The 22,839-nt window shown below is 40.4% G+C and overlaps 1 protein-coding gene across 1 annotated transcript in view; it reads right to left on the bottom strand.

Moving 5' to 3' along the window:
* The window catches only part of klhdc8b (kelch domain containing 8B), a 259,550-nt gene that overhangs the window by 179,425 nt on the left and 57,286 nt on the right, over window positions 1–22,839 (bottom strand). The window contains exon 2 of the mRNA XM_026154336.1: window positions 18,767–20,133. Coding sequence (XP_026010121.1) covers window positions 18,767–19,157 — 391 coding nt within the window. The 5' untranslated portion in view covers window positions 19,158–20,133. The remainder of the gene's footprint in view (window positions 1–18,766; window positions 20,134–22,839) is intronic.

Here is a 22,839-nt window from a genome sequence, read left to right as displayed (position 1 = left end):
TCAGCAGGGCTCCAGGCTTCCCCCAGTAAAGAGCTTTTGCTGAGAGGATGAGGCTATGCCACTAGAGTCTACAGTAAATTGAGAGAGAGTCATGAGACACCGGTCTCCCAGGATAAGTAATCCAGGCTCCAACTTTGAAGAGACTGTTTTTGGCCAAAGTGCCTCAAGTCCAGACTTATTGCTGCGATTGGTCAGAGCGGTGCAGGGAGTATAATCTGTGTGCTCACTGCGAAGGCTTATTTTCAGCAACCTCAGATACTTTCAAATATCATCGGTGTGTCATTTTGCACTTTTTCATGAGTTAATTCCTCCTGACTCTTTCTGCCAGATCGACTTGTGGTCCTCTGCTCTCATCTACCTCTACTTTAAGGCTGTTGCAAGTCTTTTGTCGGCAGATGAATCTTTGAGATGTTTTGTAGTGAGTAAGTGTAGGTGGAGACTGTACTGTAATAGCAGTACTCATACTGATAAGAGCGAGGGTGGCTTTTCAGTTGTGAAAAAGCTAGTTGTAGTAGCTTTTTTAACATTACAGACATTTGCAGTCAAACTGTCAGGCTGAGAGGAAAGATCTTCAAACCCTACCAGGTAAAGTGACAGAAATGCACCAACAGTTCCAGCCTGTCCTGAATATCATTCTTGCAGCTTCAGAGTTTCGACAGTAACCAGCAGCAAATGATCTAAGCAGATCCCAGTGACTTAAAGTCATCGCTGCTCTCTGTCACCCTGTGAAGCTTCACTCCTCACTCACCCAAACACAACAAAGCACCGTCCTGTGCCAGGAGAGCTAGAAGTTGCTGGGGAGCACTAGGGCATTGGGCATTTTATATTTATCTTATGCCTAACAAATCATTGGGCTAGGTTACCTCTAATTAATGATAACTTCTACACGTGACCAATCTATGCTTTCAATTTGTCAGAAAAAAACTGGTAACTCCAAACTGCATTTAAGAGGATCCACAAGGCCCAAAATCCCAATCCTTTAATCAAAAGCAACCAGGAGTCAAGCATGGAAAGGCAGGGAGAGCTCAACGATCCTGAAACTGTTCAAACAACCGTACATGAGACAATGAAAATGAAAACTAGGAAACAAAACACAAGGGACACGAAGATCTGTAAGAAAGTTTGAACAAACAAGGAGATGTGAAAGGGAACCAAAGGAAACTGGGGAGTACAGTTGTTCACAGGTGAGCGATTAGCTGATCGTGAACTGGTGAGGCAAATTAAACACAGAGTGATCCGGGCAAGGAGGGAAAACTAACAAAGTGAGAGAGTAAAACTGACAGGAATACACAAGAACCACACAAAAGAAAACTGCAAATTACCCTGTGCCTATAAGGATACGCACACAAGCCTCATTCCAATATATAGGAAAGATTTTTTCTTAATGAAGTTTGGTGCTGAGCTGCCATGATGGAATGGAAGCAAAAAACAGGTGAAGATAACAATCAGGGAGGGAATTTCTTTCAGCTGCTTGGTTCTCATAATAACAGATATAGTGCCGGCTGGCACATGAATATGCAGAAACTCCTGTTTGTGCCCTCCAGCAGAACATCTCCACTTCAGCTCAGCCGGGGCTACGTTATCAGAGGCTTCGATCATCAGAGACTGATACCTAGAATAGAAACCACAGTGCTCAGCACGATGAGTTGGGAGCGTTACTAAGGTACATGGGAAGAAAACTTTGTTCCAAGCATTATTTTTTTAAAGTGTAAAACTGAAAGGAAAGAACAAAACTGAGCATGCTTGCCATGTCTCCACAGACAAATGTCACTTTGATGTCATTATCTCAAGCTTCTCTGCTTCTATGAATATAAGCCTCTCAGGGGGGTAAATCCCTTCAAACGATATTTTTTTAAAGCTGCATAACGTATTTGCAAAGACATGCAAAAAGAACGGCTCATATCTAGGTCAATAATGTTAAAATATGTGATGTGGACGAGTTGCTAAGACTTGCATTCAACAAGCACCTAAAGCCTGAATAATGTTATTCTTTGTTCTTTACTGTGGGGCAGAGCGTAAAGGCACTGTTTCGGCATTTCCAGCTTAGAATCAGGTCTGAGTTCAGGTTCAACGCTTTAAAGTAACCATTAAAAATATAGAAAGGACTAAAGAAGTGAATTATATGAATAGAGGTCCTTACAAAGACAGTTGTATAATATATGCATTCAATTAACAGAAATATCTAATTAGACAATCATATAGCAACAACTCAACTGCCTTTAAGCATAAATCTTTAGGCAGAGACAACCAGCTGAACTTCAAATGAAGCAAAACGGAGAAGAATGTGGGTTTTACTGACATTGAATATGGCGTGGTTCATGGTGCCAGTCTGAGTATTTCAGAAACTGCTGATCTGCTGGGATTTTCTCACTAAATCATCTCTAGAGATTACAGAGAAAACGAGAAAATATCCAGTGAGCGGCAGTGCTCTGGGTGAAAAAGCTTTGTTGATGCCAGAGGTCAGAGAAGAGCAGCCAAACTGCTTCAAACTGAGAGGAAGGCAACAGTAACTGAAATAACCACTTTTTCTACAACCAAGGTATGCAGAAGAGTATCTCTGAATGCACAACACATCAAACATTTAAGCTACACTGGAAGACCACAGAAGACAACACTCCTGTTAGCTGAGAACAGGAAACTGAGGCAAAAATTCACAAGCTCCCCATACCTGGCAATAGAAGGTTGGGAAGACATGGCTTGATTTGATGAGTCTCAGTTTCTGCCACACAATGTGGATGGTAGGGTCAGAATTTGATGTAAACAACATGAAAGCAGGTCTCATATCAATAGTTCAGGCTGCTGATGGGTTAATGGTGTGGGGAGTAGCAGACTTTAGGCCACTTAGTAGCAACTGAGCATCATTTAAACACCACAGCCTGCCTGAGTATTGTTGCTGACCATCTCCATCCCTTTATCACCCCAGTGCACCCTTCAACTCATTTCATTTCACTTCACTTCCCTTTACCTCACTTCACTTCACTTCTCTTCACTTGATGCGTATAAAGGATCCACTGTCCTGTTGTTTTGAGTTGGGCAAATTGCACTGAGATGGAGACACAAGCCACCCACGGATTCCAACATATAAGTCGCCCAGTATGCATCCAGAGTTAACAACGGCAGTTTCGTAAAAATTGTACCAATAGCACTAGAGACATTTTAGCATTAGCTTCAGGATGTCTATGTACCACAGTGAGTCTCTTGGAACTCTTGAGGGAGGAAAAAGGGATGCACATGGACATTGATTCTGTGTCCTCTGTTCATACTCTCTCAGTCAAACCCTGCCGACTGATGTATGTGCAGACTACTGCACCATGGCATTTCCCTGTCACATCGGTGTCTGTGTCGAGCCAAATACGAGGATTGAATGCTGATTTCAGGGGAGGATGCAAGAATTCCGAAAGCTTAGCAAATAAATTACATTTGGCCAAATAAAATCCATCTTATCAGAATCGGAATATTTTATTAATCCCCAAGGAAACTGTGTACTGAAATAGGCATGCCAGTTGATGCATGTGCACTAAATCATTATTTAGTTATTTCTAATCAACTGAACATTTGCCAAAATCACAGCAGGTAAAAGGATACGACTATGTATTTTACATCGCAGTCTCCATGTTTCTACACTTTAGCACCATGATCAGAGGGATCTTTAGTCCTAATCAGCTTATTAAAATATGTTCTAATAACATTATCTCTATAACTTTCTGTTTTACAATTCCATGAATCTTTCCATAGAAATAGAGACTCAGGTGAATACTGAATCTTGACCGATGCTGAAAATACATGAAGGCTGAAGGCAACAGAAGGAGGCCCCATTTAAAATCCATTTTAAGAAAAAGATCAGAATGCACTTCATCTTAGATAACACACTCCGACACAGAAACAAAAGAACTCGAGCACACAAATCCAAAAACAATCATCATTCTGCTGCTTCTTGTAGGACACTGTGCCACGTCACAAAGGTCAGATCATCTCAAACTGGTTTCTCGAGCAGTTCAGTGAACAACAAGTTCAATGTACTCCAATGAATCCAACAGAGCACCTTTGGGATGTGGCTGAATGAGACAATTGCATTGACAAATCTGCACCAGCTGTGCGATGCTTTCATGTCAGCGTGGACCAAAAGTGTCAGAGGAACATTTCCAGCAACTTCATGAATCTGTGCGACAAAGAATCACAGCAGTTCTGAAAACAAAACGGAGGCCAACCTGGTTCTACCAAGATGTAAATGGTAAATGGCCTGTATTTGTATAGCGCTTTACTAGTCCCTAAGGACCCCAAAGCGCTTTACACATTCAGTCATCCACCCATTCACGCACACATTCACACACTGGTGATGGCAAGCTACATTGTAGCCACAGCCGCCCTGGGGCGCACTGATGTACCTAATAGAATGTCTGGTTAGTGTATATACTCAAGTGTGTTTTTAACATGCTTGAAGATTTTGAAACCGTATCATGTTCTTAGTACATAAAACGTTGGAAAAAAAAAACTTTTCTCAAAAGTCCCAAAGTTAGATAAAGAGAACTCAATTAAAAAAACGAGACGAACATTAGACTTTATTAAGTTCATTTATTTATTCATTTGGTTTACATATCTGTGAGTGGCAAGATTATGTGATCCTTTGCTCTCAGTATCTGGTGTAGCCCCTTCAAACCTGGTGTTTGTTTAAAGTTGGAAGAATTGTCATTATGTTATTCAGACTAGCTTGGGCTCTAGGATGTTGGTGGGTTTTCTCACATTAACTGTTCACTGTTCATTAAGGTCAAGACTTTGACCTTCCAAAATAGGAAGTTCTTTTTTAAAGCTATTCTTTGGTATGGTGTATTTGTGTCATTGTCTTGTTGCATGACCTGCTTTTGTTTGAGATTCTGTTCACAGACAAAAGTCCTGACACTTTTCTTTAGATGCTCACTGTGGGATATGTCCCTGAGCTGATACAGTATATACTCCATAAATAAAATATTAATAAAAAGAAAGCAAACTATTGATGGGCCATCCATGTAGAAGAGCCCTACTAAAAGAGGAGCTTTTTAACAGTACTTGCTTGTTGAGTGATCTTTTTTTGATCGATGGCTCCTCTGGAGCGTTACAATGCTGTTTTAGATTTTCTCCATTGTGCACAGTCTGATTGTTGATTGGTAGTTTCTAGACCAGTGATAATTCTGTAACCTTTTTAGCATAACAGGCATCAGCAATTTTTTGTTTTCTGAACTCTTCAGAGTCATGCCATTACACACCTGCTCATTTAAAGCTAAAATCTGAAAGGTTCCTGTGCATCTGTGTGTATATTTGTGTATGTTTTTGTGATCTGCAGGTCAGTCATGAGCAGCAGAGCTTCAGGGAATCAGATCAAAGAGCCGTAACATGCCTCAATGTATATTTCTAATTTGTTATGTTCTTTTTATGAAAACTCCCAAATTTATAGAGTCTGTGTATAATAAATCTGGCATATGAATAAAATTTCAACTTCTTGTGCAACATGAGCTTATCACCCCTTGTACATGCCAGCTTTTGTCTACATGTACAGCTTTGATCATCTGTTTAATTATCCTTGACTTTTCCTGCTGTGCCAATTAAAAGCCTTCATAGAGTAATTTGGGGCTTAAAGATGTAAGAAATAAAGATTACCATGGATTTGGCTCTGCGATAGTTTTCTAGGGGTTGATCAGTACCAAAGCTGTCCTTGTGAACCAGAACTGAAGTGGTAAGTCGGGACTGTGTGCTTGTTGTTTGATCAGGTATGAATGCAAATAGCTTGTTAACATAAGCAGACAACACAGAAACAGATCATGGAAGCAGTGTGACGAGCGCATTTTTCACAATAAGGAATAATTAAATAAAAACCAAAAAGAACCCGATGGTCCCTCATCTTAATGGCTCTCAGTGAGTTTCGTATTAATTTTGACTCATTAATATGGATGTTGCTTACCAGCTACCATCACAGGTGTCATGATCAAAGCAAATTAGATTCCAATTTTAATTAACTGCTTTAATTTATTTTCTTCGATCAGGCTCCATTTGGTCACTGCAGATAGATTTTAATCATTTTCTTGGTTGTCCCTTCTCAGAATGAGGGAACATCTGTGTTAGGTTTTTACTCCACTGACTGCCAGTCCATATTACGGTCTACTGGAATACAATTTTAAAGATAACAGGCATTTAATTCAATAGTCTTGGTAAAAATCCCAGAAGAATTAATGTAGCTCTTTGATTTTGATTCAAAACCCTGAATAAGAACCTGACTTTTTTTGATAAATGGATCTTATGCACAAATTCAATACGGTAATCTGCAATCTCTCATCTGCCTGCTTTCTGGGTGTTCAGCCACTGGTATATTCTTTACATCACGTCCATTTCCCCATGCTGTCAAGCTCATTACTGACATTATTACTCTGATCCAATCATTTTCTTGCTCGCCTTCTGCAAGTTAATTTGACTCCATTCTACATACATTAAGTCTCAATGCTCTTTTGTCATTCTGATTTTCAGACTCATTTACTCAGTCGCCCGCCTCCACATCTCTGCCACCCCCCTGGTCACTCAGAGCCCCATCCAATGAGGGTCCTGCCCAAACTCATATCACCTCCAGGTTTTCTGGTCTGCTGTGACGAGTCACTGGAGTCTATTCTGCATCGACAAATCAAAGATGAAAATCATGAACATTATGACATTTAAATATTGCAAATGCATCCATCCATTTTCTTCACTACCACACAGCTGCTGTTGAATTATTCCACACCTAAGTTACCTATTTTCTATATTAACCCCTTTTTTCACACTAGTTCAAAAACCTTTTAAAGAAAGATATGATTTAACAACACTGTAGATTTGATAAACATCAACTTGTTCCCTAATTACGACATGCAAAATCTCTCACTTCTCATTCTCTCAGTGCACACGAGCAGCGGTCTATCCGTAGCCTGCAGCTACACCACACAGCTGTTCCAGCTTCACCACACGGCATCCAATACTGCTGATGGGCAGTGTTCAGTTATTACAGACTGTTAAGAACTTGTTAGACAAATTTGCACAGCCACTACCTGAGTTTGCTAAACTTACACAGAGCCTGCTGAGGAAATCTTTCTGTGTCCTCTAGCACTCCTTCAGTGTGTTAACAAAGAGACGTGGAGACAAATTGAGTGTGCATCAGTGATGAACTGGAAGCTCTCTCAGCCATGGGCAGACTTTTACCCTCCTCCTCCAGGGAAATTTGTTATTTTAATGGGTACATCAATATCTCAAGATATTTGCTTTGATCTTCTCTTTGATGTTGCTTAGAAACGTACGTACGAACAACTATTAGCATGTGAAACACTCATAATAAGAAGAATCAGATGTGGTACAACACAGAGGTCCACTAACCTACACCTTATCACCTTATCATCTTGGTCGTTGTGTCCTTGGGCAAGACACTTCACCCGTTGCCTACTGGTGGTGGTCAGAGGGCCCGGTGGCGCCAGTGTCCGGCAGCCTCGCCTCTGTCAGTGCGCCCCAGGGTGGCTGTGGCTGCAATGTAGCTTGCCATCACCAGTGTGTGAATGTGTGTGTGAATGGGTGGATGACTGGATATGTAAAGCGCTTTGGGGTCCTTAGGGACTAGTAAAGCGCTATATAAATACAGGCCATTTATCAATTCATCCATGTGACTGAAAAAGCATATGATCACAACTTATAATACACAATATCAAAGCACCCCAGCTTGTAGTAAAATGAAGCAGACTGGGAAGCTCTACAAGACCAAAATCCAGGACATCACAGGTTATTCATCAAAAGCAAGCTTTAGCTAAAAGCTGTGGAATTTGCAAAACTAAGTCTTGAGCACAAAGGAAGAAAAAGGCATACTTATTTAATTCAATTCTAAGAATTGGAGGCGACTTCTGTGGTGCATTAATCAGGCAAATTTGGATAAGAACCATATACATACATTGCAGTATTTTTTCTCTAGAGAGAGAGGAGACTTTCTTGGGATTTTGTTTTTAACTGACTTCACATCTCTTTTTTCCTTAAAGACCGCTCTCACGCAGCACTTTGAAGCCGTGACAGCGTGCCTTTATCTTCTTCCTTATAGAAACACACTTTATATCAATCAGGAGCTTGACAATCCTGCGGAAACAGTCATTTTTCAGTCAGGCGGATTCCAGGCCCGCTGACAGATAGGCAGTGGATGTTGAGTGAGAGGAGGGCAACGGTCATTAATCACAGACTGAGGAGAAGAGGGAAATTATACTCATCACTGGAGTATGCCACTTTTGAGTCATGCTCCTGCTGCGATTAAAAAAAAAAAAAAGAAGCTCTGCTGTACAGAGGACTGAAAGCGAGATATTTTAATAATAACAATAAAGGGCTGCAGGAAAGTAACGTAAGGAGGGGAGCTCAGAACCAACAAAAGTTGGGGTATGGGAAATCTCTTACATTCATTTTTGGGATTAGGGATGAAAAGAAGGAAAGATAAGACTGTAGGTTCAAGGAAGGAAAACACACACAGACATGCAGTGTTCACTTCATTGAAAGCAGCAAAGGGTGCTGAAATGAAGCACCCAGACAAACACGCCCTCTCTTTCTCTGAAATGCACGCACTATCTGTTGCTAACTTAGAAACACAGAAAATGCACATATGCCCTCTGTCTGTGGCACAAACAGGCATTTACAAATAATCTGCCTGCTCCCTTTGATTGGTCTAAAAACAAACACGGCAGTCACACACTTGTTGCTTAGCAACAGCAATGCTCGGCTGATCAGTCGACTCGGAAACGCAGAGTGAGTCAAGAGGTAGAAAACAGCTAGGGGGCGACACATGAGGGGGGGGGGGGGACAAGTGCTGAGAGGACATGAAAAGAGAGTGGAGGATACAAAAGGACATCAAAAGACAGAAAAGCACATGAAAGGATGTGTCCAGAAAGGAGGAGAGAGGATTAGATAAAAGGAGGAGAGGACCAAATTCAAGGAGAAGGGAGAGGAAAGGAGAAGAGAGGAGGCCAAAAAAAGAGAGGGCATGAAAAGGAGAAAGAAGCGGAAATGAAATTAGGAAAGGACACAAAAAGTTTTGTAAAGGGAGGAAAGGATGTGGGGCTGTGCAGCAGTCCAAGACATGTCAATCATCAGACCACCATCTGAAAGACACACACACACACACACAGCCCGAACATCAGAAGGCATCAGCTGAGAGTATCTGGAAGTTGCCTTGAACCACTTCCCAACACATGTTCAACACTCACTGAACTGCTTGTTGGTCTCTCTCACTCTCTTTCAGAGGCTGTCCAAGTCCAAGAAAAGATCACAGTTGTATTTATCAATCCAGCAATACTTCATGATCTACACTGAATGTGAACTCCAGTCCAGCCAAGAAAGGCCAGTTTAGTACCTCCTCATCATTACTGGTGTTTTCTGCCTTGCTACATGCAGTGATGGACGCACAGCCAATCTGTTGGAGCCAGAATTCTGGCTGGGTTGTAGGGGATCAGACACTTATTTCACTCTACGCCATGCCAATCAATTTATAGCTTCATGTAATGTGTATCTGACTAATACAAGTAAATAAGCTAAACCCTTCCTCACATGTAACCTCGGCTGTTTAACACCTGCTGTTGTGACCAGGCCACAGGCTTGACAAGCATTTAAATGTTTCAGGTAAATTGTTTCCAAAAGACAAATTAGTCTTAGCTGGGTCATCCAGGAATATTAGCAATCAACATTTCATTATCTCTTTACAAGGACAACACAACCCCTTTAAGCAGCCAGCCTTGGGGATGAAATGTTTTTTTGTGTTAGCCCCTCTATTTAGCCCCGCTAAATAAAAGACTAGTCTCAGTGGAGCATTTAGAAGTACAATGAGCTGACTCTCTGCTCATGGCACTTTGTATTTTGGTTCCACAATGGGCCTGAAGGACAGCCTAGCTGCTTGTTGTTATCTACCATTCCTGCTGTAATGTGTGTTCATCTGTTTCTCTTGATATTAAGTCAACTTCTATAATAAATGTATATATACAACATTTTCAAACTCTTGACGTGCCTCTCTTAAACACTTATTTCTACAATAAATACATTTTTAAAAGATTCGTATTGTCACATGCAAAATGCCTTTAAGATCAAAGAGTGACATATCTAACCTTAAAACTCTTTAATGAGAACTTAAACTGGTCTTTCTGCTGAGTCAGAGAGCAGATAATCTCAGACAGTAGAATAATCCCAAAATCACGGTATAGTAAACAGTACGCCCTGAATATGTGTCTTCATGCACACATTCATGTAATCATATTAGCTCTGACAGCTTGACAGGACCAGTAGGAGGAGGTAAACACTGTAGGCACTTGGAGTGTGGGAGTTCTGCTGGATCAGTGCTGGAACGTTCATGCCATGTAGATGTGATGCGTTTTGTTAGAGTTAATCTCCATCTTTCTAGTGCTCCTGTTTCATGTTTCATGATCTCTCCCACAATGATAAACATGCCAAAACACAAGTAAGAGCTGAAAAGTGTCAGCAGCAGCAGTGCTGCTCATATAAAAGAATGCTGTGTGCGGCTTTTTGCATGCCCTGTTAGTCTATCAATAAACAATCTGCTGCTGCTGCTTTTGTACTGAGCAGCATTGAACCAGAAATTATACTGAACTCTCTGGAATGTAATAAATAGCTGTGTTTTATGAGAAATTTCAGATGGATTTGTTCTTTCAGATGAAATTCACAATTTATACCATATTATCTATGCTTTATTTAAAATATATGAGAAAAATAAGTTCAACAGAATTTGTAAGATATAAATTTATAATTTCTGGTCTAATTTCACATCAGAATGTGTTGTACTTGTGTTGTACATGAGCACTCTATACTACACCCATATTCTACGCATAAATTTGATCTAACATTCACTCTCCAATGAACACACCAGGAGTAACTTAGGGTTCAGTATCTTACCCAAGAATACTTTGGCATGCAGACCGCAGGGATAGAACCAGCAACCTCTCGATTGACAGGCACCCTCCTTTACCTCCTGAGCCAGAACCACTCCGAGGATGTGGTCCATAACACTAACACAGAGAGACAGACAACCATTCATGCTCACATCAATTTAGAATCACCGATCAACCTAACATGCATGTCTTTGGACAGCAGGAGTACCCTGAGAAAACCCATAAGGTGAACATGAAAGCTCCACACCCTCTATCGCCCTGTCCTGCAAACAGTAAAAAGAAAAACAGAGCCTTGATATGAGTTAATGCTGTGAAAGGGTTTATTTAACCCAAACTCTGATGTGAAAAATTTCCTGAATATCACACAAATTTCTTACATTTTCCCAAATCTAACCAAAGAAGCATTTGCAACAAAAGTAACAGAAAACATATGAAAGCCTAACATAGCAAATGAACAGACTAAATCTAACACTGAACAAAGAGCAAAAATAATGGCAAAAATCTATTCATATGACGCCGTCAATAAAGGTCTACAGAAAAGAACAAAAAAGGCTTTTTAGAATTTTAGAGCCTTCGGTGAGGTTAATACATGTTTTTGACAAAGTAGCTTTTACACATTTCACTGTGAGACTAGATTCTTACTGCATTCATGGCTGTGTGAGGAGGTAAACGTGTGTCCCTTGGTGCTACTTCCCAGCTGTAGCCAGAACATTGTACCTTGGATACTAACCTTCATCGCCTTATGGTTATTATTTAAATGAAGTAAGAAAATTTAAAGACCACTGCCTCTCATCACTCTAGACTTCCATCAGGCTCACCTCATATCTCATTTAAATTCTGCATCCCTGAAAGAAAGATCCTACAACAGTTTCACAACAAAAGTTTGCCTCAAAATGTGAATTCTGCCTGTTATGGTATCAGTAGCACTTTAAGAATTCGTACAGGGAACTGCATAGTTTAGAGTATATCACAGTACCAACCAGAATACAGCAGTCAGGATGCTACACATGCAGGAGTATGCACATATACACAGCATTTGTATTCAGTGTTGGCCATTTGTAACACAAATGACAAACAGCTACAGCTGAGCAATGAATCAAAAATGAATCAAAACCAACATTAGACATTGCTTTTATTTTCATTTCACCAAAAGACGAGAGTGATGGTGAAATGCAACTGAGACAACTGCAATTTGCTGCTAACACAGCTCGGTACACATCTGCACAGACAGCATGCTAATGTGAAACTAGCCAAAAACCCAGAATGACATTATGGGTGAATGCATGTGGACTCCACCCCAGCAGCCAGAACCTCATATCCAACAGGTAACAAAAGCAATGACTCCGTCATGGTCCTGGGTCTGGGGATGCTTATGCGTTTCTGGTTTATGAATATTCTTTGATTTTTTTCATGGTGTAGTCATTTGTATTTCAAGTTTTCCTAGTTACTATCTGCTTATATTTTGTAGTTTCTAATCTTTAAGTTTTGTTACTGTGCCTCTTCTCTATTCCACATTTCATGTCTAGTCTCCCTTGTCTTCATGTTCGTTTTGTGTGTCTGTTTTCTCGTTCCTTTCTGTTTGTTCCCATGTCGGTTTCTTCCCCGGTCCCTGTGTCAAGTCCACGTCTTAGAGTTTGTCTCCTGTTTCATGTTTTATTTTGATAGTCCCTTGTCCTGTGTTCAAAGTGTTCAAATTGTGTCTTATTAGTTCCAGCTGTGTTTCCCTCCTGTTTCCCATCCCCTCGTTATCCTTGGCTTATTTAGTCCTCTGTCTTCCTCTGCCTGTTGTTGGATGGTCTGCTCATCTCCTTTCGTGTTTCCAAGTCCCAGGTGTTTCATGTTTCAGGTTATGTCTTGTCGTTCCACGTACTTAGTGTTTAGTAGTTTTCACTAACTAAGAGTAAAGAGAAAATAATGTAATGTATAATAGCTACTTTTTTGTGTAACTGTCCAACAAAGGTTTTAACAACCAAAGTAATAACACTAATCTGTGACATCACTTGGGGCAAATCATTATCCTAATACACACACCAACTTAGTCCTAAGCTTTTTCAGTGTCAAGATTTACCTGTGGTGCTATTTATTATCCCTTTTTCTACTAGTAAAAACCCACCCTATGGTTTTTGCCAGGCCTGCATCAGACTACAGTTAGAGTTGAGAAGACAACAACAAAAAGCAACTTCCAGGAAAAGATGAAATGTCAACAGCCCCATCCTACATGTTTACAGCCCATTTCATCGGCAGCTATATTCGTTGATTCCTTTACATATGCTTTCTGTTTTTGTAACTGTTGATCAGCCTCTAAATAATAAGCCTAAATAGCTTAATTACTACTGAACTAATAGTAAACGTGATTTGCACAGTGTTTAAAACTACACATTTACACAGTCAATTAAAGAGGAAAGAGCACTACTTTTGACATTTTGCTACAGGTCAGAGATAGTCTAAAGAGGTCGGAAAGAAAATCATCTGGACTTCTTTAAGTTCCTTGAAGATGTTTCATCTGAGAAGCTTCTTCAGTTCTAAGAGCAAATGGTGGAGAGTCCCAGATTTTTAAGCCCTATGGGAGTGTCCCCAAGAGGGTCATGGACCCCCTATTGATCCTCTACCTAATCACACAAGCCAAGGTGTCATTACGGGTGTAGGTCACAATCAGCCAAGGTTTCGAGTGAACCCACTGTGAAACCTAGCCCCACCCTATCATGTGATTTACTGAGGTCAAAAGGCCCAGGATGTGAGTGGGCGTTTAGGTGTCTGGGAAGGGATCTCAAAACTGGATTATAGATGGCAGGCAGTTGGTGTCGTAAGCCCCCGCCTCTGTTCAAAGATGGTTGTTCACAGTCTTCTTTCAAACCATCTGTCTTCTCTGTCCAAAATGTGAACACTGGCGTCCTCTTTGTCCTTTAGGTGCAGATGGACAGCCGAGTCTTGTCCAGTCGAGGTGGCTCTTCTATGTTGTGCCATGAGTTTATGAATAGGGGGTACACTCCCATAAGGCTTAAAGTCTGGGACTCTCCACCAGTTGCTCTTAGAACTGAAAAAGCTTCTCGGATGAGAGGTCAAACGTCTGCAAGGAACTTAAAGAAGTCCAGACGCTTTCCAATCTCTTTAGAATGCCTGAATGACTGAGAACCTTCACAGAGATACAGATCAGAGAGTTTGACCCTCACATGAATATCAGTAACTGTGAGCATAGAAATTGAGATGGAAAACACTGAAAAGGCATGGTAAGACTTTACCTCGTAAAAATAAACGACACCCGCTGTTTGCAGTGACTACTTGTGGACTTTTATTTTGGTTTTGGTTCTTTGGATATAAATTCAAATCTTTCAAAAGATTCCCCTCTCCCTGCCAGTCATGTTCATTTTTCTCCTTCAGTTAATGGCAAAGATAGCAATGAAAACTTGGCAGTTGTTAAACCTTCTGATGACCGTATGTGTCACATGCACATGAACATGCAAACATGAACATGCAAACATTCACTTTGCGTGTGTAAAAAGGCCGGACGCTCATAAACTGGCCTCAATCCCACAGTTTCTATATACAAATACAGAGAAAAAGAAACGTCACTTTATATTTGAAGAAAAAAATTTAATTAATCACTATATAGATGTTACGAATCTTGGTACGCTTGGTAATTTTCAAGAAAATTAAAGAAGTCCAGACGCTTTTCTTTCCAAGCTCCTTAGACTATGATGACCTGGATGACTGAGAGCCTTCACAGACACGCTTGGTAAAGTTCATGAAGATTGAAGCTGTCGTCTTAGAGGAGTTTGGGAACAAACACAAAGACATGAATACACTACGCTGCTATCATGATGGTAAGGAAAACGATAATAATGATAGAAGACTGGAAATAGTGCATGAAAAAAATGATAGAAAACTATAAGTTGCACTCCTTTGTATTTTTTCCTTCCTACTTCCTTCCACACTGCACTGCAGTTTCTCTGGAAACTACGAGCCTGGAAACATGAGCATCCATGCTGTTAATGTTAAGCTTTTCTGTAATGGCACTTTTTCTCTAATGGTTAAACTGGTTTCCGCACTCAAAGCATGTTCCTGCTTGAGTTCGCTGCTGGCTGGGTAAACATAAATATTGAATTTTAACAGATCTGAAACATTGCACTAACGCAAAGAGGCTAAAGCTAAAGCTGTATCCAGAGCAGAGAGCCAGCCACAAGCCAGCAGCCTTGATAAGAGCTAAAGGATCAAAGCAGTTATGGGGAAAATTAATAAGATGGGTGAAAAAATGTATTGAATTTAAAAATGTATTGGAAAATGGTGTAATATCTCAAATACCTGACATTTGTTTTGTTATATATAAATATGTTCCACTTGCTTTTGTTTGGTAAGATCAAATCTATCACACAAAGGTGGATGTACAGCAACCTTTTCAATGAATTATTGGCACCTCTTTATTTTCAGTTGTTTTACTGAAATAAGTAACAATTTGGGGAAATTTATAAGGTTTGATTTCTTTTAATTATTATTATGAAAATAAAGATTGAGGGTTGAAGAAAAGTTGATTTTGCTTTTCATATGCTGTTAGTTGTACTTGGATAGAAAACTGGAGTTGACAAAAAAATCCCTATCACTAGCTTACACTGTAATCGGTGCATCTGCAGTATATTTATATATATATATTTTTTTTTTTCTCATACACCATTTAAAACCACTGGGACTAAAACTGAAAGAACAACACTAACATTGTCTTATCACAAGAATAACTTCATTTAGGCGTCACATTAACTTCACAGTATACACTACTGTAATTTTAGTCAGATCTTCTGGTGTCTTGGTAATGGGGCTTTGACATGGCTACTGATAAATCTATTAACAGACACAGTCATTTTTCTATATTGCTTTTAATGAATGCAGCCCTTTTGATATATGATATATGATATATGGTACATTATACAGCACTTTTCCCATCAGACTCATTCACACATCACCACTTTGGATGCATCTATTCTTGCTTGTGTGGAATTCAGCCTATATTATGTATTACAGTTGGTGCTTCATTTAAAAAGCAGCTTTTGTATTTCTAGCCAGTCGGGTTATTTGAAAAGTGCCCCTAGCTGACTTGACGCCCCGGAAAAAAGTCGTAAAATATGCTCTCGATTCTATACATTTTAAATGACTGCAGCTAAACTTAGCACAAAGCATAATGTCATTATCAATAGTTGATGATGCACATAGAAAACATGGATATAAAGTAGATATATTCATTGTTTTCATGCAAGACAGAACTGTTAGTGTTAGAGTATGTTTAGAAAAAAAGTAACATCAGGCAGTTATTCAAAGATGCTAAAACTTCAAAACATGAAATCTCCCACACACCAAATATGTGTAGATTAAAACTAGATTATTACCGGTGTTAAGTCCTACACCCAAGAGTTCTGCCATTCAGTTAATAGCAAGGAAATTTAGTAGAGTCCAATTCCCTCCAAACACTTTAGATAAAAAGAATCACTGATCCAAAAGCAGAATGTTTGACAGTGTTTCTAATACATCTCTCTGCATATTTCACAAAATTACTGCATCATAGCTGCACAATGTTTCATCATAATATACCCATAATACTAAACCATGTAAAGTTTTAATATTCATTTGATAACACATTCCAAAAACAAGCTACAAGGATCAAACCGATCTGCAGTTCCCTCATCAGCAGCACCTGTGCTCTGTCTCTTGCATATTTAAAACAGTATAAGGCATATATACATGCACATCAGAGAAACATTCCCTTATTCTGTCTCTATTACCTTGAAAGGTGATATTGATTCCTCAGTTTACAAGGCCAGCGCTCAACAGAAAGCAGCCTGAGATGTAAACAAAAGAAACAGCAGGAAGAAGCACTTCAACAAGTGGATGTCTCTTTTATTCTCCTTCTGTTCTCAGTTTTTTTGCTCCGTATTGTAAAAATGTGAATCTCTCTGGACTTTTTGGCTAAAGATATGCACTCCATCTTTTCCCCTTTATTGGAAAGGAGATCAGTTCATTGTCTTGTCTTCTTTCTCCCTCAGCCTCGCTTTCTCACGACTCTCCCTTCCTCCTGCCAACATACACAAACTGATAGCCAGCACACGCCTGGGGAATGAGCATGAAGTCCAGTATGTTTATTCAGTGGAGGCAGACCGCGTGATGATTGCCTCTGCACGAGCTACGTTCGGTGACATTCTGCGTACACGAGGAAGCATGCACACAGTAGACATGAGCGCAGACACCCACAACTAATCTACTGACCATTTACATAATCAGAACTTTGGGCCTGGCCACGTGCAGTATTTACAGAACCTAAACCAAAGCTAAGCACCAACATCACGACTTGTGCGAGCAGCAATCGATCTGAGCACCACTCAGCTTTAATCACAAGAGAAAAACCTCCCACTCAGGAGACACTTTAGCATCTGAAAAGCTTCTACCAAAATGTGATGCTAATTAGTTAACTTCGACACCTCGGAGAATTGAGTTTGTTTCTGCTGTGACTGTTTTAAAGCCTTACAAATACGTCAAAGCAGCTGCATACTCTTCTTCATCAGTTTTTAATGAGCCTATGTAAAGATTTTTTGGAGTCACTGAGGGAGGGCATGCAAAATCAAACACAAGCAGAGGAATGCTCTGCAATAAGGTAAACCTGTCAAACAAAGACTGGACACGCTATCTCTATGATCTAGCTTTTTTCAGCTCTGGTGAAATGCTGACTAACTTGGCTTTGTGTATCTGCTGATACAAAGCATTGTATCAGCAGATCGGCATTGTAAAAAACAATGAGAGTAAATGAAAAATAAAAATTAATGTCATCACTTGCCTTTTGTTGCATTTTTCTCATTTCAGCTAAGTGTGGGAGTCTTTACTGTGTGCTGTGCTGCTGTTATTTCTGCTCATGCTAGTTTCTCCTCTCCCTGCTCTCACTGTGAGTGCAGCTCCTCACACAAAGGCAATGTGCGTGGGAAACGGAATTGACCAGCAACAAGTGAAGTGAAAGAGTAGTTATTTTGTTGATGGCAATAAATCTAACTAAAAGCCAATAAATCAAGCGCCCCAGGAAGTATTACATCACACATAATAACACAAGAGAGAAGAGCCAAGGAGAAGTGGACTGGTTTTTATATGGTGCTTTACAAAACATGCCTCATCACACAAGCACTTGTTTCTAAACCTAAATGCTTTTCAAAATTCACCATCTGATAGATGCATCAGAGGGCAACTTGTGGTTCAGTACTTTGCCCAAAAGTACACCACCATGCAGACGAAAGTAACAAGGAATCAAACCACCAACCTTCTGATTAGTAGATGACCTAAAACCTGAGATACAGCCACCCAAACCCACATGCAATGTGTCATCTTTAAGCTTTTCATGTGTATCAGCTCACTAAACCCCATTTGGTGGATAAATCAAAAACACTGACCAACATACATAGAACACCTCTTTCCTGCTAGCAAACAGGAAAGCTAACATAGCTAACATGTGGCAAAAAAAGAGAAAAATACATTGAAATTAACAGACTGGCTGCCTGTCACCTTTATGCTTTCTGGGACATCCTTACTAGATGGCACATCAGTGATCATACACATGAAACAATCCAGTCATTGGATGAATGGAAGTAGTATATGGAAAGAGGTAAAACTTGAAAATGTAAAATTAAAAGGATTGCCCATCCTACAAATATTTACCTGTAACCTCATCAAAGCTGCAGTAAACCAATAACAAGTACATCTTTAACTAAACTGGTTACAAACACTAAGCCATGATTGGACACTGCTCTTTGAGATCAGCAGATTTAAGTTTCAAAGTGAGAAAACTGTGACAACAATATCACAAAGCAGAGCAGCGCAGGTGGATTACGCTTTCTTACCTTTCTCCACTGTGGTGACTCCCATGGATGGCTGACCCAGACTCGCCTTTGTCTCCCATTTGCCCTCATCGGGGTGGTACATTTCCACAGAGGCCAGAGGGGTCTGCTGCTGATTCATTCCCCCAAGCACCATAACCTGGCCCCCTAGCACCACAGCTGAGGCCCCCGCCCGCGCAGTAGGCAGTGGAGGCAGTTGGCTCCACGTCTGGCTCTCTACATCCAGGACTTCAACGCTGTCCAGAGGCATGCCGGTCTCACTGCAGCCCCCGAGCACATAGACCAGGCCTTCGTGGTAAACAGGCGTGCAGTAGACGCGGCACTGCGACATGGAAGGGAACTGCTCCCAGTACAGAGACTTGACAGGACTCACCGCCATCTCCTGCACAGGCATGTCTCCAGGGCCGAGCGGAGGGGACGCACCATCACACACACACACCACACCGTAGAGGAGGTAGAGAGAGAGACAAGGAGGGCAAGCAGGAGAGGGCACGCAAAGGTGGAACGCAAGAAGTAGAAACAAGCAGAGTCACAAGCTTGTTTCTGTCTGTCTGAGTGACCACCTGAACTCCTGTGTCCACAGAGAGAGCGAGGATGACATGAGAGAAAAGAAAGATGGATGGGAGGGGGTGAAGAAGACAAGGATGTAGGTCAGTGAAAAGAGTGAAGTGAACAAGGAGAAAGGAGGAAAGCAGCAACGCGAGTCACTCACTCCTCAGCCAGATGTCACGACTCGCTCTCTACTCAAATGTTTTATTCATCCAGCTGTTGGTGTTTTCGAGCAGTGCAGCCATCTGCCCTTCAGTCTCCTTTATTCCTTCCTCTTCCAGCCCTCTTTTCTCCTTCACTGCTTCCTCCTGGGTGTTATTTTGGTTAAAGTTTCAGTCTCAGTATACTCCTGGGTGGGAAATGACATTTGAACAGGGGTTTCTGAGGGCCAAATATTTAATCCCACAATAATCTGAAAGTCAAGGGCTGAGAAATTTAAAAAAGAGAGGGAAAAAATGAAGCAGCGAGACGGGGCTCAAGGGGGAAGAGGGGTGAAAGGATAGTGACCTTTAATAATATGCTGACAATCCAAGAAAAAGCCTTTTTGGCGCCTTCAGTCGAGGGGCAATTATTCAGGGCTACCAGTGCCCCTCAGCTGTAGCTCTGTAGTTCTGTTTGCACCTTTGTGACAGAGCTCACAGCGAAGAAAAAATCCTTGCTCATGAACCAGAGTCTTTAAACAAGACTTTGTCACATTTCAAGAAAGAATGTTTTCTTTTGGTTAAACAAAAATTCCAAATCCTGGTGTCGAGCGCTGAGACTTGTCATCAGACACAAAGTGTGTGCTGAGAAGCTTCCTGGTAGCTTTGGAGAGGCCCAACCTGGAAGAAAAGACAGTGCAGGATTAGACATGCACTTGGTGGTATAAATTAAAAGCTAATATGATGACAAGCTTATAATTACAATATAATTCAGTGAGACCAATGTGAGAGGGAAAATTATCAAAGTACTGCATGGCAGAATGTATTTAAAGCCCTGTTTGTGCTGGTGTAAACAGCATACAGTATGTACAAATAGACAAAATAGAGAATAACAACTATTAACAAACAGCTGGAGTAATGGTAGTATAGTAATTATATGCTACCCATGTAAAGTTGGTAAGACCTGGCTAAAGCGTGCCTCTGGTGAAAGGTTTTAATCTTTCTGTTATTATTAAAGTAAGAAGTAAAATGAAAGAGTTTATTTTTTATTCTCGATCCCATCATGGTCAAGTGATCATGGAAATTTTCCTACTCCAATCTGACTAAACTAAAAACAATCAATTTTTGTTTTGTTTTGCCTGTTTTTAATAGAAAATGCACAATAATTAACAACAGTACTTGGGTCAATCATATAAATGTGCCCAATTCAGCCACGCAGACATATTCCCTGCAATTCCTGACAGTTTGAAGGCATTCATGAATACTATAAGAAAACCAAAGGCACAAAAGCATCTATGCATAGAAAAGAGCGAGAAGTCTATGAATAATAAAACAAAGACATAACCATATATATTATTAAACAAACAGACCACTTATAATGCTTAGAAGCAAAAATAAAAGCACATGAAAGCACCAAAACAGAGAGAGTAAAAGAGTGACTTAAACACTATTTTGGGCTATGACAGCATGTCTGATCATCCAGCAACCACAGTTTGGTTTAGAGAAATGCTAAATCATTTGTATGAGTTCTGGGGGCTTATTAATCTAGCTCTCAAGGAGGACACTAAGGCGTTGGAGAGACATAATCCATTATCTCTTCCCAGGTGGAAGCAAAAAAACACCTTACACAGGAGGTGTCTGGGAAGCATCCTGGTCAAATGCCCAAACCACCCCAACTGGCTCCTTTTTGATGAGAAGTGGTAAAAGCTCTACTCTGAGTCCATCCCATATGAGCGAGCCCCTCACCCCCTCTAGAGCTCCAGCACCCTTCAGTGGAAGCTCATTTCCTTCGCTTTTTCCCACAGTACCTAAAATTGTAATCTTTTGAACACCAGTCACAGTCTTAGGTTCTTCCTTAATAAATGTGAAGTAAACGTGTACAATTTTTCTATAGAAAGTCTATTTAGTTTGTCACAAGTGTTCTTCAGTGTTAATTTATAAAATATAATCACAGTATTGGTGAAACAAATTGCAATTATTGTCCTTCAAATCCTTCAGCCCCATTTATTCTACTCTGTATTTATCCCAGTCAGCTCATCCTGCATTTATCTGCCTTCCAGCAGCTCACTTGCAATGCAACGCCACCAACAACCAGCAGCAGGACTGCAGTACATGCAAATAGGACAATTACTGCTGCTGATTGAGTTACAGGGTTCTGTTACCAAAAGTGGGAATTAGATGCAAATGGATCCAAAATCTGATAAACATTTAATCAATAAAGATTTAAATGTGCAAATGTAACATCTGCTGAATCGTAATTGCTTAGTGCTCCTGACACAAACGTGTGTCAGGGCTGAGTTCAAAGTATAGAGAGTTAGAACAACTAATCCAATCAGATCTCAACATAAGAGCACTGCATTCATATTTCAGTGTATCTTAGAATCACATTCATACTGTTGCCAGCAATGAGAAGCCTGTCTGTGCAATGAGTGTGTGTCTGTGTGTGTCTGTGTGTGTAGACGCAGCAGGAGGCGAGCACACCGTGACCTGAGGTATGACAAGGAAAGCAATGACATTTAGCAGGTGGGAAGAGAGAAAGAAGGCAACCCAACATATAGTGTCGCTCTACTCCACACTTTCTCCTCTGCTGTCCTCATCTTCTAGCTCTATATGTTGACACTGTATTCATAATTAATGATGCATTCTTCCTCGGCTCAATTAGTTGGCCTTTAGCTGACCTTTAGGTCAAGTGAGAAGGAAAGGGAAATGAGGTGAGTGCGTGTCCATACTTGTATGTATGTGTGCATGCATTTGCATAGAACAGCTATGTAAATATCTTTGTGTCTGCATCAAGCAAGACAAAGTTATCATGTAAAAGTTTAGTTTCACCACGCTACCTGAATACTGGGTATTCAGTTGTGAAACAGCTTTCTGCTATACACAGCGCTCATTTTTTATTTAGCTAATATATATTACACTGCCACTGATGTCATGAGAAATGCTTTCCATCTTATTAATAAAAAGAAGCACAAAAGGACAGATACAGCACGTGTAGTTTTCACAAACCAGCCATCACAAACGGGAGATGCACACAAATGCCAATTAGAAAAATGCTTATTTTAAATTAAAGAGAACTTTAACCAATCATGGCATGCGTGGTCAGGACTGTCAGTGATGTGAGTCCGTTATTATGGAGATGCTGCTCAGTACAACAAAATAGGTCAAGGAATAACCAAAATCCAGAATGATGTCTCAGGGAAACAAGTAAAATATTATTATAGGGTCTGCCTTACAATATAAAGCTCCTTGAGGCGACTGTTGTTGTGATTTACTGAATTGAACTGAATGAAGGTTTTTGTAAAGCACACTATACTCAGATATTACCAGTGTTGTTGATTGGAAAAAAGCCACAACTCATTTCCAATGCTGCAGAAGGGTTACACAGAC

This window comes from Astatotilapia calliptera, chromosome 20 (genome assembly GCF_900246225.1).
Source record: "Astatotilapia calliptera chromosome 20, fAstCal1.2, whole genome shotgun sequence".
Lineage (NCBI taxonomy): Eukaryota > Metazoa > Chordata > Actinopteri > Cichliformes > Cichlidae > Astatotilapia > Astatotilapia calliptera.
The sequence above is the reverse complement of the archived record's forward strand: the minus strand, read 5'-3'. Positions and strand labels throughout refer to the sequence as shown.